At 47.8% G+C, this 16714-nt stretch overlaps 1 protein-coding gene across 3 annotated transcripts in view; it reads right to left on the reverse strand.

The window, feature by feature from the left end:
* The window catches only part of NOLC1 (nucleolar and coiled-body phosphoprotein 1), a 518787-nt gene extending 503458 nt beyond the window's left edge, over positions 1 to 15329 (reverse strand). The window contains exons 1-2 of one of the 3 annotated variants that reach the window (XM_069240533.1): positions 15152 to 15329; positions 10823 to 10878 (exon numbers count right to left, since the gene is read on the reverse strand). In XM_069240533.1, the coding sequence (XP_069096634.1) occupies positions 10823 to 10878; positions 15152 to 15262 (167 nt within the window). In that variant the 5' untranslated portion in view covers positions 15263 to 15329. The remainder of the gene's footprint in view (positions 1 to 10822; positions 10879 to 15151) is intronic. The other 2 variants (XM_069240536.1, XM_069240534.1) reach the window with 2 other exon arrangements.
* Between the last annotated feature and the right edge of the window lie 1385 nt (positions 15330 to 16714).

The raw sequence follows: 16714 nt of genomic DNA on the forward strand, positions 1-16714 counted from the left end.
TGAAGAACGGACTTTTTCACATTCAGCTTGAGACCCAACTTGCTTAACAGGGTTTTGCAAGCTGCTGCTTAACTTTTGCGCTACTTGCCTGGAAGAAGCCTTGACTAGCCAATCATCTGACTATGGACACACTTGATGGTTTTGTTTTCTTAGGAATGCTGTAACGGGGGCTGCTGGCTACCGTGAACCTTAGGAATCTTCTGTGAGATGGATGGGGATGTGAAAATACGCACCGCGGAGGTCAAGAGTGGACATATAAATCGCTGTGATTTAGGAGTAGAAGGATATCGGCACTGTTACCATGTAGAAGGACTTCTTTTGAGATATATGTCCAGTTTGAGCAGTTGAAGATGCTTTTGAATGGCGGTGTAAGAGGGTTTGGTGGTGGAATCCGGACGAATTCTAAGGTGAGGCAAAATTGAACAAGGCCTGGGACCCATTGGTCCGGTGTTATCTCTTACCATCCCCCCGTCACCAAATGTAATGTGATATTCTTCCTCCTAATATGAATGGTGAGGAAAAAATGGTAGCCAGAGCCTATGAATGGTCACTAATGATGACCAGAATCTTTTTCCTGAAGTCCTGCTCTGAGTTTAGGCACATGTCTGTTGCAAGCTGCTTGCAGTGGTTGCTTTTGGGTGTATTGCAGCCAAAATTGTTGGTAGGCAGAGGGGTAAGAGGGATATATCTGCATTGTTGGAATCCTCCCCTATATGATGGAAAGCCTCGTCCTCTGGCATCCCGAAATGGCTGCTTCCTAAACTGGGGAGTTCCGAGGGATTTTGCTGTGTTGGTATCTTTACTTCTTGAAGGGCTCCATTGACATGTTTGCTGAAGAGAGCCTCCCCATCAAATGACATCCAATATCTTGTTCTGTACTTCATGGACGTTATTTCACTCAGGCTGCACTGGCAGGCCTGTGTAAGAATTGTCAGAGCTCCCTACGGGTGGCAAAAGAAATGCTGCAGCCCATAGGGATCTCTTGGAACCCCAATACCCTGGGTACCTCAGTACCATATACTAGGGAATTATATGGGTGTACCAGTATGCCAATGTGAATTGGTAAATTTAGTCACTAGCCTGTTCGTGACAAATTTGTAAAGCTCAGAGAGAGCATAACCACTGAGGTTCTGGTTAGCAGAGCCTCAGTGAGACAGTTAGGCACCACACAGAGAACACATATAGACCACAAACCTATGAGCACTGGGGTCCTGGCTCGCAGGGTCCCAGTGACGCATAACAAACATACTGACAACATGGGGTTTTCACTATGAGCACTGGGCCCTGGCTAGCAGGATCCCAGTGAGACAGTGAAAAAACCCTGACATATACTCACAAACAGGCCAAAAGTGGGGGTAACAAGGCTAGAAAGAGGCTACTTTCTCACAGTTGGCCCATAGTTGTTGATCATACCTGCCTAGAACCGCCAGAGAATTTGCTGCCCTGGCAATAAGTGCTGACATTGAGGAGAAACACTTTCCAATATTTTCTAGGCACCTACCCTCGTTGTCAGAGGGCGCAGACACTAGAGTAGAGGGATTCTAGGATCTACATTGGATTGCTTGAGTGATCACTTAATCCGGCTTTGCATGGTGTAGGAAGTTGGCTCTGTATGTGCTATTTCAAAGTAAGGAATAGCATGCACAGAGTCCAAGGGTTCCCCTTAGAGGTAAAATAGTGGTAAAAAGAGATAATACTAATGCTCTATTTTGTGGTATTGTGGTCGAGCAGTAGGCTTATCCAAGGAGTAGTGTTAAGCATTTGTTGTACATACACAGACAATAAATGAGGTACACACACTCAGAGACAAATCCAGCCAATAGGTTTTGTTATAGAAAAATATATTTTCTTAGTTTATTTTAAGAACCACAGGTTCAAATTTTACATGTAATATCTCATTTGAAAGGTATTGCAGGTAAGTACTCTAGGAACTTTGAATCATTGCTTTAGCATGTATACTTTTTACATAAAACACAATAAGCTGTTTTAAAAGTGGACACTTAGTGCAATTTTCACAGTTCCTGGGGGAGGTACGTTTTTGTTAGTTGTGTCAGGTAAGTAAGTCACTTACAGGTTTTAGTTTTTGGTCCAAGGTAACCCACCGTTGGGGGTTCAGAGCAACCCCAAAGTTATCACACCAGCAGCTCAGGGCCGGTCAGGTGCAAAGGTCAAAGAGGTGCCCAAAACACATAGGCTATAATGGAGAAGGGGGTGCCCCGGTTCCAGTCTGCCAGCAGGTAAGTACCCGCGTCTTCGGAGGGCAGACCAGGGGGGTTTTGTAGGGCACCGGGGGGGACACAAGTCCACACAGAAAGTACACCCTCAGCAGCGCGGGGGCGGCCGGGTGCAGTGTGCAAACAAGCGTCGGGTTTCCTTTAGTTTTCAATGGGAGACCAAGGGGTCTCTTCAGCGATGCAGGCAGGCAAGGGGGGGGGGGGGCTCCTCGGGGTAGCCACCACCTGGGCAAGGGAGAGGGCCTCCTGGGGGTCACCCCTGCACAGAAGTTCAGTTTCTTTAGGGGCTGGGGGCTGCGGGTGCAGGGTCTTTTCCAGCAGTCGGGAAATGGAGTTCAGACAGTCGCGGTCAGGGGGAGCCTGGGGATTCCCTCTGCAGGCGTCACTGTGGGGGCTCAGGGGGGACAACTTTGGTTACTCACAGTCGTAGAGTCGCCGGAGGGTCCTCCCTGAGTTGGTTGTTCTTCACCAGTCGAGTTGGGGTCGCCGGGTGCAGTGTTGCAAGTCTCACGCTTCTTCCGGGGAGTTGCAGGGGTCTTTAAATCTGCTCCTTGTAACAAAGTTGCAGTTCTTTTGGAGCAGTGCCGCTGTCCTCGGGAGTTTCTTGTCTTTTTCGAAGCAGGGCAGTCCTCAGAGGATTCAGAGGTCGCTGGTCCCTTGGAAAGCGTCGCTGGAGCAGGTTTCTTTGGAAGGCAGGAGACAGGCCGGTAAGTCTGGGGCCAAGGCAGTTGGTGTCTTCTGTTCTTCCTCTGCAGGGGTTTGTCAGCTCAGCAGTCCTTCTTCTTGTTAGTTGCAGGAATCTATTTTTCTAGGTTCAGGGAAGCCCTTAAATACTAAATTTAAGGGCGTGTTTAGGTCTGGGGGGTTAGTAGCCAATGGCTACTAGCCCAGAGGGTGGGTACACCCTCTTTGTGCCTCCTCCCAAGGGGAGGGGGTCACATTCCTATCCCTATTGGGGGAATCCTCCTTCTACAAGATGGTGGATTTCTAAAAGTCCGAGTCACCTCAGCTCAGGACACCTTAGGGGCTGTCCTGACTGGCCAGTGACTCCTCCTTGTTTTTCTCATTATCTCTCCTGGACTTGCAGCCAAAAGTGGGGACTGGGTCCAGGGGGCGGGCATCTCCACTAGCTGGAGTGCCCTGGGGCATTGTAACACGAAGCTTGAGCCTTTGAAGCTCACTGCTAGGTGTTACAGTTCCTGCAGGGGGGAGGTGTGAAGCACCTCCACCCAGAGCAGGCTTTGTTTCTGTCCTCAGAGAGCACAAAGGCACTCACTGCATGAGGTCAGACACTCGTCTCTCAGCAGCAGGCTGGCACAGACCAGTCAGTCCTGCACTGAACAATTGGGTAAAATACAGGGGGTATCTCTAAGATGCCCTCTGTGTGCATTTTTTTTTATAAATCCAACACTGGCATCAGTGTGGGTTTATTATTCTGAGATGTTTGATACCAAACTTCCCAGTATTCAGTGTAGCCATTATGGAGCTGTGGAGTTCGTTTTTGACAGACTCCCAGACCATATACTCTTATGGCTACCCTGCACTTACAATGTCTAAGGTTTTGCTTAGACACTGTAGGGGCATAGTGCTCATGCACTGGTGCCCTCACCTATGGTATAGTGCACCCTGCCTTAGGGCTGTAAGGCCTACTAGAGGGGTGACTTATCTATACTGCATAGACAGTGTGAGGTTGGCATGGCACCCTGAGGGGAGTGCCATGTTGACTTACTCGTTTTGTTCTCATCAGCACACACAAGCTGGCAAGCAGTGTGTCTGTGCTGAGAGAGGGGTCCCCAGGGTGGCATAAGATATGCTGCAGCCCTTAGAGACCTTCCCTGGCATCAGGGCCCTTGGTACCAGGGGTACCAGTTACAAGGGACTTACATGGATGCCAGGGTGTGCCAATAGTGGAATCAAAAGCACATTTTAGGTGAAAGAACACTGGTGCTGGGGCCTGGTTAGCAGGGTCCCAGCACACTTCTCAGTCAAGTCAGCATCAGTATCAGGCAAAAAGTGGGGGGTAACTGCAACAGGGCCATTTCCTGCAACAGGGCCATTTCTTTACACATGGCAAATTAGATATGCTGAGCAACTTCGGGAGCCTTGTATTTCTTGTCCAGAGGCAGCACAAACAGCACTGACTGTGGCTGGATTTTCAATCACTTTAAGGCCCCTTTCCCAAATGTAGTTGACCACTGGGCATAGTTCTTACGCTCTCCTGGAATGGCTCTTTAAAATCATTCAGAAAATTGTCCATCTGCCTAGTAGGCATGAGGAGTGCAAACCTATTTGCCAGCCTTTCTAGTAAATTATAAAATTCCCCAATGTCCCCATGTGGGGAATCCACTGGAGTAACTAAAGGAGAGGATGGCGTGTGTAGGAAGTTGGCTCTGTATGCACTATTTCAAAGTAAGGAATAGTATGCACAGAGTCCAAAGGTTCCCCTTAGAGGTAAGATAGTGGCAAAAAGAGATAATACTAATGCTCTATTTTGTGGTAGTGTGGTTGAGCAGTAGGCTTATCAAAGGAGTAGCGTTAAGCATTTGTTGTACACACACAGGCAATAAATGAGGAACACACACTCGAAGAAAATTCCAGGCCAATAGGTTTTTGTATAGAAAAATATATTTTCTTAGTTTAGGGTCCAAGGTAGCCCACCGTTGGGGGTTCAGAGCAACCCCAAAGTTACCACACCAGCAGCTCAGGGCCGGTCAGGTGCAGAGGTCAAAGTGGTGCCCAAAACGCATAGGCTTCAATGGAGAAGGGGGGTGCCCCGGTTCCAGTCTGCCAGCAGGTAAGTACCCGCGTCTTCAGAGGGCAGACCAGGGGGGTTTTGTAGGGCACCGGGGGCGGCCGGGTGGAGTGTGCAAACAAGTGCCGGGTCTGTAATTGAAATCAATGGGAGACCAAGGGGTCTCTTCAGCGATGCAGGAAGGCAAGGGGGGGGCGGGGGGGGCTCCTCGGGGTAGCCACCACCTGGGCAAGGGAGAGGGCCTCCTGGGGGTCACTCCTGCACTGGAGTTCAGATCCTTCAGGTCCTGGGGGCTGCAGGTGCAGTGTCCCTACCAGGCGTCTGGTTCTTGGAAGCAGGCAGTCGCGGTCAGGGGGGGCCCCGGGATTCCCTCTGCAGGCATCGCTGTGGGGGCTCAGGGGGGCAAGTCGAGCCGGGGCGTCGGTTGCAGAGTGCCAAGTCTCACGCTTCTGGCGGGAAACACGAGTTGTTTCAAAGTTGCTTCTTTGTTTCAAAGTTGCAGTCTTTGGTGAACAGAGCCGCTGTCCTCAGGAGTTCTTGGTCCTTCTAGATGCAGGGCAGTCCTCTGAGGCTTCAGAGGTTGCTGGTCCCTGGGGAGAGCGTCGCTGGAGCAATGTCTTTAGAAGTGGGGAGACAGGCCGGTAGAGCTGGGGCCAAAGGAGTTGGTGTCTCCGTCTTCTGTGCAGGGTTTTTCAGCTTAGCAGTCTTCTTCTTAGGTTGCAGGAATCTTAGTTCCTAGGTTCTGGGGAGCCCTTAAATACTAAAGTTAAGGGCGTGTTTAGGTCTGGGGGGTTAGTAGCCAATGGCTACTAGCCCTGAGGGTGGGTACACCCTCTTTGTGCCTCCTTCCTGAGGGGAGAGGGGCACATTCCTATCCCTAGTGGGGGAAATCCTCCATCTGCAAGATGGAGGATTTCTAAAAGTCAGAGTCACCTCAGCTCAGGACACGTTAGGGGCTGTCCTGACTGGCCAGTGGCTCCTCCTTGTTTTTCTCATTATTTCCTCTGGCCTTGCTGCCAAAAGTGGGGCCGTGGCCGGAGGGGGCGGGCAACTCCACTAGCTGGAGTGCCCTGGGGTGCTGTAACAAAGGGGGTGAGCCTTTGAGGCTCACCGCCAGGTGTTACAATTCCTGCAGGGGGAGGTGTGAAGCACCTCCACCCAGTACAGGCTTTGTTACTAGCCACAGAGTGACAAAGGCACTCTCCCCATGTGGCCAGCAACATATCTCAAGTGTGGCAGGCTGCTAAAACTAGTCAGCCTACACGGGTAGTCGGTTAAGGTTTCAGGGGGCACCTCTAAGGTGCCCTCTGGGGTGTATGTTACAATAAAATGTACACTGGCATCAGTGTGCATTTATTGTGCTGAGACGTTGGATACCAAACTTCACAGTTTTCAGTGTAGCCATTATGGTGCTGTGGAGTTTGTGCATGACAGACTCCCAGACCATATACTCTTATGGCTACCCTCTACTTATAATGTCTAAGGTTTTGCTTAGACACTGTAGGGGCATAGTGCTCATGCAATTATGCCCTCACCTATGGTATAGTGCACCCTGCCTTAGGGCTGTAAGGCCTGCTAGAGGGGTGACTTATCTATACTTCATAGGCAGTGTGAGATTGGCATGGCACCCTGAGGGGAGTGCCATGTCGATTTACTCTTTTTATCCCCACTAGCACACACAAGCTGGCAAGCAGTGTGTCTGTGGTGATTGAGGGGTCCCCAGGGTGGCATAAGATATGCTGCAGCCCTTAGAGACCTTCCCTGCATCAGGGCCCTTGGTACCAGGGGTACCAGTTACGAGGGTCTTACCTGGATGCCAGGGTGTGCCAATTGTGGAAACAAAAGTACAGGTTAGGGAAAGAACACTGGTGCTGGGGCCTTGTTAGCAGGCCTCAGCACACTTTCAAATCAAAACTTAGCATCAGCAAAGGCAAAAAGTCAGGGGGTAACCATGCCAAGGAGGCATTTCCTTACAGCGTTGGTATCCCATTCCGTGTTGTTGTAGCGGTGCTCCCCTTCCTCGCGGTCCTCATCAGATGTTGCAGGGTCTTAAAGAAGAGCTGTATGAGGGATGTGCCCTACTGACTAAGGTAATTACATTGGTCTACATATGGGTGTAGAAGGTTGTACTGTAGGCGACTTTGCAGGTGTGGAATCTTGTTCTGTAGAGGCTGACATTGGTGGAAAACACTTTTTCATAGTCAGCAAGTGTAAGGAAATGCCTCCTTGGCATGGTTGCCCCCTGACTTTTTGCCTTTGCTGATGCTATGTTTACAATTGAAAGTGTGCTGAGGCCTGCTAACCAGGCCCCAGCACCAGTGTTCTTTCCCTAACCTGTACTTTTGTATCCACAATTGGCAGACCCTGGCATCCAGATAAGTCCCTTGTAACTGGTACTTCTAGTACCAAGGGCCCTGATGCCAAGGAAGGTCTCTAAGGGCTGCAGCATGTCTTATGCCACCCTGGAGACCTCTCACTCAGCACAGACACACTGCTTACCAGCTTGTGTGTGCTAGTGAGAACAAAACGAGTAAGTCGACATGGCACTCCCCTCAGGGTGCCATGCCAGCCTCTCACTGCCTATGCAAGTATAGGTCAGTCACCCCTCTAGCAGGCCTTACAGCCCTAAGGCAGGGTGCACTATACCATAGGTGAGGGTACCAGTGCATGAGCATGGTACCCCTACAGTGTCTAAACAAAACCTTAGACATTGTAAGTGCAGGGTAGCCATAAGAGTATATGGTCTGGGAGTCTGTCAAACACGAACTCCACAGCACCATAATGGCTACACTGAAAACTGGGAAGTTTGGTATCAAACTTCTCAGCACAATAAATGCACACTGATGCCAGTGTGCATTTTATTGCAAAATACACCCCAGAGGGCACCTTAGAGGTGCCCCCTGAAACTTAACCGACTGTCTGTGTAGGCTGACTAGTTCCAGCAGCCTGCCACACTAGAGACATGTTGCTGGCCCCATGGGGAGAGTGCCTTTGTCACTCTGAGGCCAGTAACAAAGCCTGCACTGGGTGGAGATGCTAACACCTCCCCCAGGCAGGAGCTGTGACACCTGGCGGTGAGCCTCAAAGGCTCACCCCTTTGTCACAGCCCAGCAGGGCACTCCAGCTTAGTGGAGTTTCCCGCCCCCTCCGGCCACGGCCCCCACTTTTGGCGGCAAGGCTGGAAGGAACAAAGAAAGCCACAAGGAGGAGTCACTGGCCAGTCAGGACAGCCCCTAAGGTGTCCTGAGCTGAAGTGACTCTAACTTTTAGAAATCCTCCATCTTGCAGATGGAGGATTCCCCCAATAGGGTTAGGATTGTGACCCCCCTCCCCTTGGGAGGAGGCACAAAGAGGGTGTACCCACCCTCAGGGCTAGTAGCCATTGGCTACTAACCCCCCAGACCTAAACACGCCCTTAAATTTAGTATTTAAGGGCTACCCTGAACCCTAGAAAATTAGATTCCTGCAACTACAAGAAGAAGGACTGCCTAGCTGAAAACCCCTGCAGAGGAAGACCAGAAGACAACAACTGCCTTGGCTCCAGAAACTCACCGGCCTGTCTCCTGCCTTCCAAAGAACTCTGCTCCAGCGACGCCTTCCAAGGGACCAGCGACCTCTGACTCCTCTGAGGACTGCCCTGCTTCGAAAAAGACAAGAAACTCCTGAGGACAGCGGACCTGCTCCAAAAAGACTGCAACTTTGTTTCCAGAAGCAGCTTTAAAGAACCCTGCAACTCCCCGCAAGAAGCGTGAGACTTGCAACACTGCACCCGGCGACCCCGACTCGGCTGGTGGAGAACCAACACCTCAGGGAGGACCCCCGGACTACTCTACGACTGTGAGTACCAAAACCTGTCCCCCCTGAGCCCCCACAGCGCCGCCTGCAGAGGGAATCCCGAGGCTTCCCCTGACCGCGACTCTGAAACCTAAGTCCCGACGCCTGGAAAAGACCCTGCACCCGCAGCCCCCAGGACCTGAAGGACCGGACTTTCACTGGAGAAGTGACCCCCAGGAGTCCCTCTCCCTTGCCCAAGTGGAGGTTTCCCCGAGGAAGCCCCCCCTTGCCTGCCTGCAGCGCTGAAGAGATCCCTTGATCTCTCATAGACTAACATTGCAAACCCGACGCTTGTTTCTACACTGCACCCGGCCGCCCCCGCGCCGCTGAGGGTGAAATTTCTGTGTGGGCTTGTGTCCCCCCCGGTGCCCTACAAAACCCCCCTGGTCTGCCCTCCGAAGACGCGGGTACTTACCTGCAAGCAGACCGGAACCGGGGCACCCCCTTCTCTCCATTCTAGCCTATGCGTTTTGGGCACCACTTTGAACTCTGCACCTGACCGGCCCTGAGCTGCTGGTGTGGTGACTTTGGGGTTGCTCTGAACCCCCAACGGTGGGCTACCTTGGACCAAGAACTGAACCCTGTAAGTGTCTTACTTTTTGTTAGTTTTACCAGGTAACTTACCTCCCCCAGGAACTGTGAAAATTGCACTGTGTCCACTTTAAAAATAGCTATTTGTCAATAACTTGAAAAGTATACATGCAATTGAAATGATTCAAAGTTCCTAATGTACTTACCTGCAATACCTTTCAAACAAGATATTACATGTTAAATTTGAACCTGTGGTTCTTAAAATAAACTAAGAAAAGATATTTTTCTATAACAAAACCTATTGGCTGGATTTGTCTCAGAGTGTGTGTACCTCATTTATTGTCTATGTGAATGTACAACAAATGCTTAACACTACTCCTTGGATAAGCCTACTGCTCGACCACACTACCACAAAATAGAGCATTAGTATTATCTATTTTTACCACTATTTTACCTCTAAGGGGAACCCTTGGACTCTGTGCATGCTATCCCTTACTTTGAAATAGCACATACAGAGCCAACTTCCTACAGCAAGCCTGAATTGTAAGTCTAAAATCAGAGAACCAGGTACAGAAACCATTTCCTCCTAGTATGGGTATTGTTCCTGAGAACTCTAGTACTCCTGATCATCATAACCCTCTGCATCATAATCTTCTTCCTCCTCCTGGCATCTAACGTGTAGTTCAGGTGGACTGTGTGCCACACCTTCGCTCTGAGTCTTCTTCTTCCAACAGATGTGCAGGTATCAGAGGAATTATCTTGCTTGGAGAAGTGTGAGATGGGGTCACGTATTTGCTCATCAGTTTTCTGTTAGTCCCCCTCACCGATGAGGTGACAAGGATCGATGTCGCGACTTTGCCATTTGTTGTTCACACTGCCGTTCAGAATCGACAACAGGAATGGAAAAAGTCAAAAAACAACCAACTAAGGCAAGACCTGTTGGCTTTGCCAATACTTGTTTGATAAGGGAGTCAAGAGCTCCCTTTTGACACTAACCGTTACAACCTAAGCATTTTTCCCAACATAGCTGTTACTCTACCTCAGCAACATACCCCTAATTGCTTACCGACACTCAAGTGATCCCCCTTGAGCTTGGCAGTAACTAGATGTCACACCTCTATCCTATTCCCTCCACTAGCTAGTGAAGTGACCATCTGCAGGATGACCAGTATTTCCGCGTACTGCCACTAAAATGATGTTGCATGCGATTACCAGTTTCCTTCTCGTAAGAAATTTACAGTCTCTGAGCATAGAGCTTTCCTTAAAATAAAGGACAATATGTTCCTTCTCAAAATAGAAAAATATGTTCTCTTCTATAAAACATCAAACTGCACAGTGAAAAGGAGAGAATTAAGACAAGAGGGAAATATTAAATATTCAATTTTAAAGATTGTAACAAAGAAAATAAGATTACAGCGGAAATAATCATTTAAAAAAAAAAAAAAAAAAAGATTTGGCGAGATACACTTACTTGAGCCAGTTGTTAAAGATATCCAAGAGGGATGCAGCATTAGGATCCTGATCTTTCTGTCAAAATAAAGATAATTACATGAATGAGCCAAGACTATAATAGGGAAAAGTGATACTGATATGAATAAATGATAATAGGGAAAAATTCTGATAAGACTGCATGCTTACACTCCCATCATCCATTTAGTAGCATGTTCAAATCAAAAGACTGGCTTCTTGGCAACATTGCCCACCCACCGTCAAGAATATGAAGCCAACAATAAAGTAGGGTTCAATAATAAAACTATTATTTTGAGCATGAACACGTGTGTACTTTTGTAGCTTTGTACAACACATTCTGATCATATATGATTAAGTCAATGGGACATGAATGTGATATTTTTTAACGGACCTTTCAAGGTTGTATGCAAATATCTTTCGCACATTGTTTTCGGGCACCACAATCTCACCGCAATATAATTGGAGTACACCTCTGGACCTCATGCGGAAGACAAATACCTCACCATATACACTACTCTACACACACTAATAACCATGCATAACAGCAGATCACCCTGAAAGCCTTGTGAGGTTGTTAAGGAGTCAGAAAGGCTATACTAAAGCCACAACACAAGGGTCTTTCCATGTTCATTCTTTTCTTCCTTTTTACACGTTATTGATTTTTCGAATAAGATGTTATCAATTATATAGCGCATACCACCCCTGATGAGGCATTCAAGTTCTTGACGGCAGGCAACTTGCTACTTCGGACTCGCAAGCTAGTCGTTAGTCTAGTGGTAACTGGTTATTACTAGTAGGATGATGGTTATACGGCACATAAGTCACTTAGGAATCTTATTGTTGGTAACTGGATGTCACTTGTTAGTACTGGGTATTGGAAGTAGTCTTGCACTTATTAAGGTAACCATTCCATGCATTTTCTCCAGTTTCTTTGTGGCAGACCAAAATACTAGGACTAATGTGTGCTCGTTTGCAGGTAAGTATGCATGTTTATTCAAATGGTTGGCAGTCTGAATGGAGAGTCAACAGGAGACTAGGTATTGCTAGATTGCAGGGATATGTTTCAACAATTATTGGCAAAGCCAATGTGATGCACCTATGCAAGAGCTACAGGCTTTGGCAATGTGTTTTATCATGTTGTACACTAGCATGGCTAAAGGTTAGTGGCACAGAGGAGAGTGCCGTGGAGTGTTATAGAGTGGCGTAGTGTCAGAGTAGAATGAGAGTTGTGGAGTGGATGGCAGATAGTGTTGTGTATTGGAGTTGCGTAGAGTGGCAGAGAAGAGTAGACTGATTTAGAGTTCACTGGTGCAGAGAGTTGCAAATTACAGTGGCACTGAGGAAACTGGCATTTCATTCAGTGGTGTTGAGTCGAGTAGCCTAAGTGGAGAGGTGCACAGTAGAGCGGTGGAGAACAGTTTTGCAGAGTACAGTAGAGTCAAGTGGCAGAGAGAGCAGTGGCGCAGAGTACAGTAATGCTGAGTAGAGTGCACGGACGTAGAGTGCAGTGACAGTACAGCTGTGTAGAGCGCAATGGTGTAAAGTGTAGAGGTTAACAGCAGAGTGTAGAGTAGACTGTTTCAGAGTAGAGTGAAGTGGTATAAAATGGAGTAGTGCAGGGTAGAGTGCAGTTGCGTAGAGCAGCATAAAGAGTAATGGCATAGACTAAAGCGGTGGAGAGTGCAGTGACAGTGCACAGGTGCAGAGTAGATTAGAGTGGCGTAGGGTTCAAGGGCATAGGGCCCGATTAAAACTTTGGAGGAGGTGTTAATCCGTCCCAAATGTGACGGATATACCACCAGCCATATTACGAGTTACATAGGATATAATGGACTCGTAATACGGCTGGTGGTATATCCGTCACTTTTGGGACGGATTAACACCTTCCTCCAAAGTTGTAATCAGGCCCATAGTGTTCAATGTTACAGAGTAAAGTGCTTTGTGATGAGTATTGGCATAGAGTGCAGTGGCATAAAATGCAGTGTTGCAGACTGGTGTAGAGAACAGTGGCATAGAATGGAGTTGTGCAGAGCAGATTGGTGTGGCAAGGGAATGTACGAACTCAAGCTGTGGAGCCTAAAGCAAACAAAGCAGGCAAACAGAAAGATAGAAAATGTGAGTTACATACCACAAAGCCAATGGCAAGCAACGGGCAGAATGCATTCTTAAGCCAGCTTTCTAAATGTCCCCAGGCAGAGTGGTGTGAATAAATTGGAGTGAAGTGGACTGAGGAGTGGATGTGGAGTAACAGCTTGAGCTGCCGAATTTAGAACTGGGAAACTTGTGGAAACAGCCTGCTGGGGGACGCAATCCCACCCCAGCAGGGTAGGTAACAAGGTCTCTACAGTTTGTCAAGTTCATTTTTTAGGTCTCAGCTAGACAGAGCGTAGGCTTTCTTGGAGACAATGGAGCTGCTTTTTCATTTTCCTTTAGGCACTCAATACGAGTGCTTTTGTTTCCAGTCGCTCCTCCCCCCCTCCAAACCGCCCCATTTTTTTGCAGCATTTTTTTTTTTTTATATCTCCTCCCACCCTGCCCACTATATCTTTTGCTTCACATCCCTCACGTTCGTCTTTTCCCCTGGCCGTCTCCTTTGTACTCTTGGCCTCTTCTACTGCAACTATGCCCAGCAGGAAGTGTAACGGGGACACATCCTTCCCCTCCTTAAATGACAGCTTCAGCATACTGTAGCAGCGACTCTGCTGTGTGGCTCTTGGTGGGACGGAGAGGTCATTTCCCATTGAGAGTGTGTCAAGTTGACCGTTTGCACCTGGATCCTGTCTCAAGATTATGTTTACAGATGCAAAGAATCACCCCATCTCCTGCACAGCCCGGCAGTTCTGGGACCGTTCGTTGTAGGTTATCTATAAGGCTTTTAACTATCAAGTTTTAGTAACAGATAAATCAAACAGGCTTGTGGGGTAAGTTATGTGACACTTCCATTCATACAGCGCAAACCAGAACTGAATAGCCTCTTTGTGGTTAGTGACAGTTTCTCATATTACTCACCACGAGGGCCTTCATCTTAATCTTCCACGTGATAGTGAAATTCTCCTGTCATGATTAGTACACATAATATGAACATTAGCAACAGCTGTCTGTGCTAAGACTTATCAAACCTAATGAACTACGTTCCTTTTTTGGGTGTTAATTGTAACAATAAACAACAAAAAGCGTGCACTTTCCAATAATTTGACTTTTTTTTGCCAGCAGCACTTCTCATTTAATGATTTGTTGATTTGCAGTTTCTCCTCTCCATTTGCTGGCTAGGAAAAACAATCTAAAGTCCCGATGGCTAAAAAAAACAGAACTCACAAGAGCGTCGGGCGGATACGGTGGTACATAGTACTGAGGAATATTAGATGGGTCCTTGTGAGAATCTACATAGGTGCCTTGCTCCGTCATCCTACGTGAGAAATACTGTCTGTAGATGCTTTTAAGAGATTGCTACTGTGCCGAAGGAAGCATTTGAGTCACACCCGCAATACCTTGTATAATTTTTATAAATCTCGGATACTGAACAACAGGACGGGACAACACTCCAGTGTTCTTTGTGCCACCCGTCTTGCCACACAAACAGAAGCGCTATGATATGGCGAGCACTGCCCTCATCGTAACTTTCAGAAGGGATGAACATCTGTGCTGCTATACATCATGGCTAAAATAAATTAACAATGGCAGTGCCAGTAGCTCTCGCACTGGTGAGACCGATTAGCTTTACCAATGCTTGTTTGTATTGTATTGTATTCGCTAGAACCACAGGATGCGGAGACAGCGCTAAGAGTCGAACTTGGTTCTCCAAAGCCTAAATCGGCAGCTTGGGCCGTGACGCCACATCTTCTTCAACAACAATTACAAGACACATCCCTATTCCCTATGGCCCATCCTCATACAAAATAATAATTTTAAAAAGGAAATCAAAAATGGAGATAGCGTTAGCAACAGGAATTAAACCAGCATGCCGATAAGAAAAAAAAAAGTATTTAAGAAAAAACGTGCTTTCCAGTTTCAATACCTCTTAATAATGAAAAGTATACAACACATTTGATATTCTTATCAAAAGAGATATTACAAAAACATTTATGTTTTAAAGTTATCACACAAAGAACGGAGACTCAAAATGGTGAGCGATTACCCCCGTTGGCTTACGATAGTTTCGTTGGAAACTCAATCCAACAGATCCAAGAACTCAACCCTTTCAAACGAGTTTGCAGATTACCCAATATAACGCTTTATTGCTCCCTATTGACCGTATAAATTGTATTGAAACACCACGCCGGAGGCTTTTCCCTCAGAGAAAATTACTGCTTCAAATGGTAAATCCACTCACCACGCCTGTAGCTTTAGTAAACTCCCGGGCGACGCTCAACAGCTTGTTCTCACGCAAAAAACTAAAAACCAGGGGGAAAAGATCACTAGGCACTGCATTATGTAACGCCATAATCCAAACTCACACACGTTGTCGCTGGGCGGAAATGGTGCGCCCAGTATTTTTAATACACTCTGTAGCCCAAAGCAAACCAAAAAGTAGCCCAAATCCCGCTATTCTAAGGGAGGAGGAGCTTGGAGGATACTTTGGCATGCAGGTGTTCGTATGTGTCAGACCCCCGTATCTGGCAGTCACCCTGTGATAGTGCGCATGCGCACGATGATCTGTGACGTATGCCCCATGTTCCGTATGTGTCAGGATCACCTCGGTGGCAGTCCCCCTGTGGTTTTTGCGCATGCGTACTATTGTGCGCACGCGCACTATGATTTGTGAAGCACACCCGGTTGGCGGTCTGTGTTTTGTGCACATGCGCACTATGATGTATTACTAACTGTCGTAGACCACTTGTGTTTACGGCGCATGTGCAGTGTGTATTTACAGTCGGTCCCCGCGCACCCCCCCCCTGTTCCCCCCCCCCCCCCCCTGCAAAAAAATTCTAGCTATCACGTCAAGAATTTTAGATTCTATTAAGGACACGGAGGCGAGGATTCTATCACAGGACCGGAGGCGTGGATTATGCAGATCTTTCTTCACTTTTAATTAAACAGCAAGTTCAAAGTTAAACAAAACATGAACAAAAAAACTACAAGTTCCATGAGCCCGCCGCCATGGTAACGAGTATCCAATGAGGTGCACTCCTTCACGTTGGTATAAATAGCCCGAAATGCGTCACACTTCCTCTTTCTTCACTGCTGCGAGTCAGATAAGTGCCTTTTTCTGCCTCCGGTTGGGAGTTTGTTTATTGACTTGGCGCGTTGCTGCTCAATTGTTTTTTTTTTTCAGTGTTTTATTTGTATAGCAACTTCGTTGCTACGAGCGGTCCGGAACGGACGTTTCGCTCGAGCGTTTCATTTCTTTTCGGCCCTCGGCGTGTTTAATACGCGTCGGGCCCACCAGAGGGCGCGCGCGCTGCTTTCTTTATTGTCGGAGAGCGTGTCTCTCTCAGCGCTCGGCGCTCGCACTTCGCGTTTGCTTTTTTCTTTTCAGAATTGAGGGTTTATCCTCAATTACATGCTTGGCACTCTGGTGCAGTTTTCTCTTCCCTACCTTTGACACCCGTTTGGGTAAGAATTACCCCATTAGGGAAGACATTAATTCTTGACTTTACTATCAGTGACAGAGAGGGTAGGGATTTACCCTATATATTGTATATTTTTTGTTGGGTGTACACTCTGTCCAGTCCTCATTATGCAATCCTCTCAAGAGAATGAACCTTTTACCAACATGTCCCCAGGTGAGGGTCCCTCTCACCGTACCCTTCCCCCTGGGGTGGACGCTTTGTTTTCCCAGGCTATTTCTCACGCTTTAGCCCCTCTTAGGGATACTGTAGCTAAACTTACTGAACAGGTGTCCAGAGGTACGGGCATGTTTGGTGTGACGGGAGCGGAGGGTGATTCCTCTACC

Source organism: Pleurodeles waltl, chromosome 6, assembly GCF_031143425.1.
Source record: "Pleurodeles waltl isolate 20211129_DDA chromosome 6, aPleWal1.hap1.20221129, whole genome shotgun sequence".
Classification (NCBI taxonomy): domain Eukaryota; kingdom Metazoa; phylum Chordata; class Amphibia; order Caudata; family Salamandridae; genus Pleurodeles; species Pleurodeles waltl.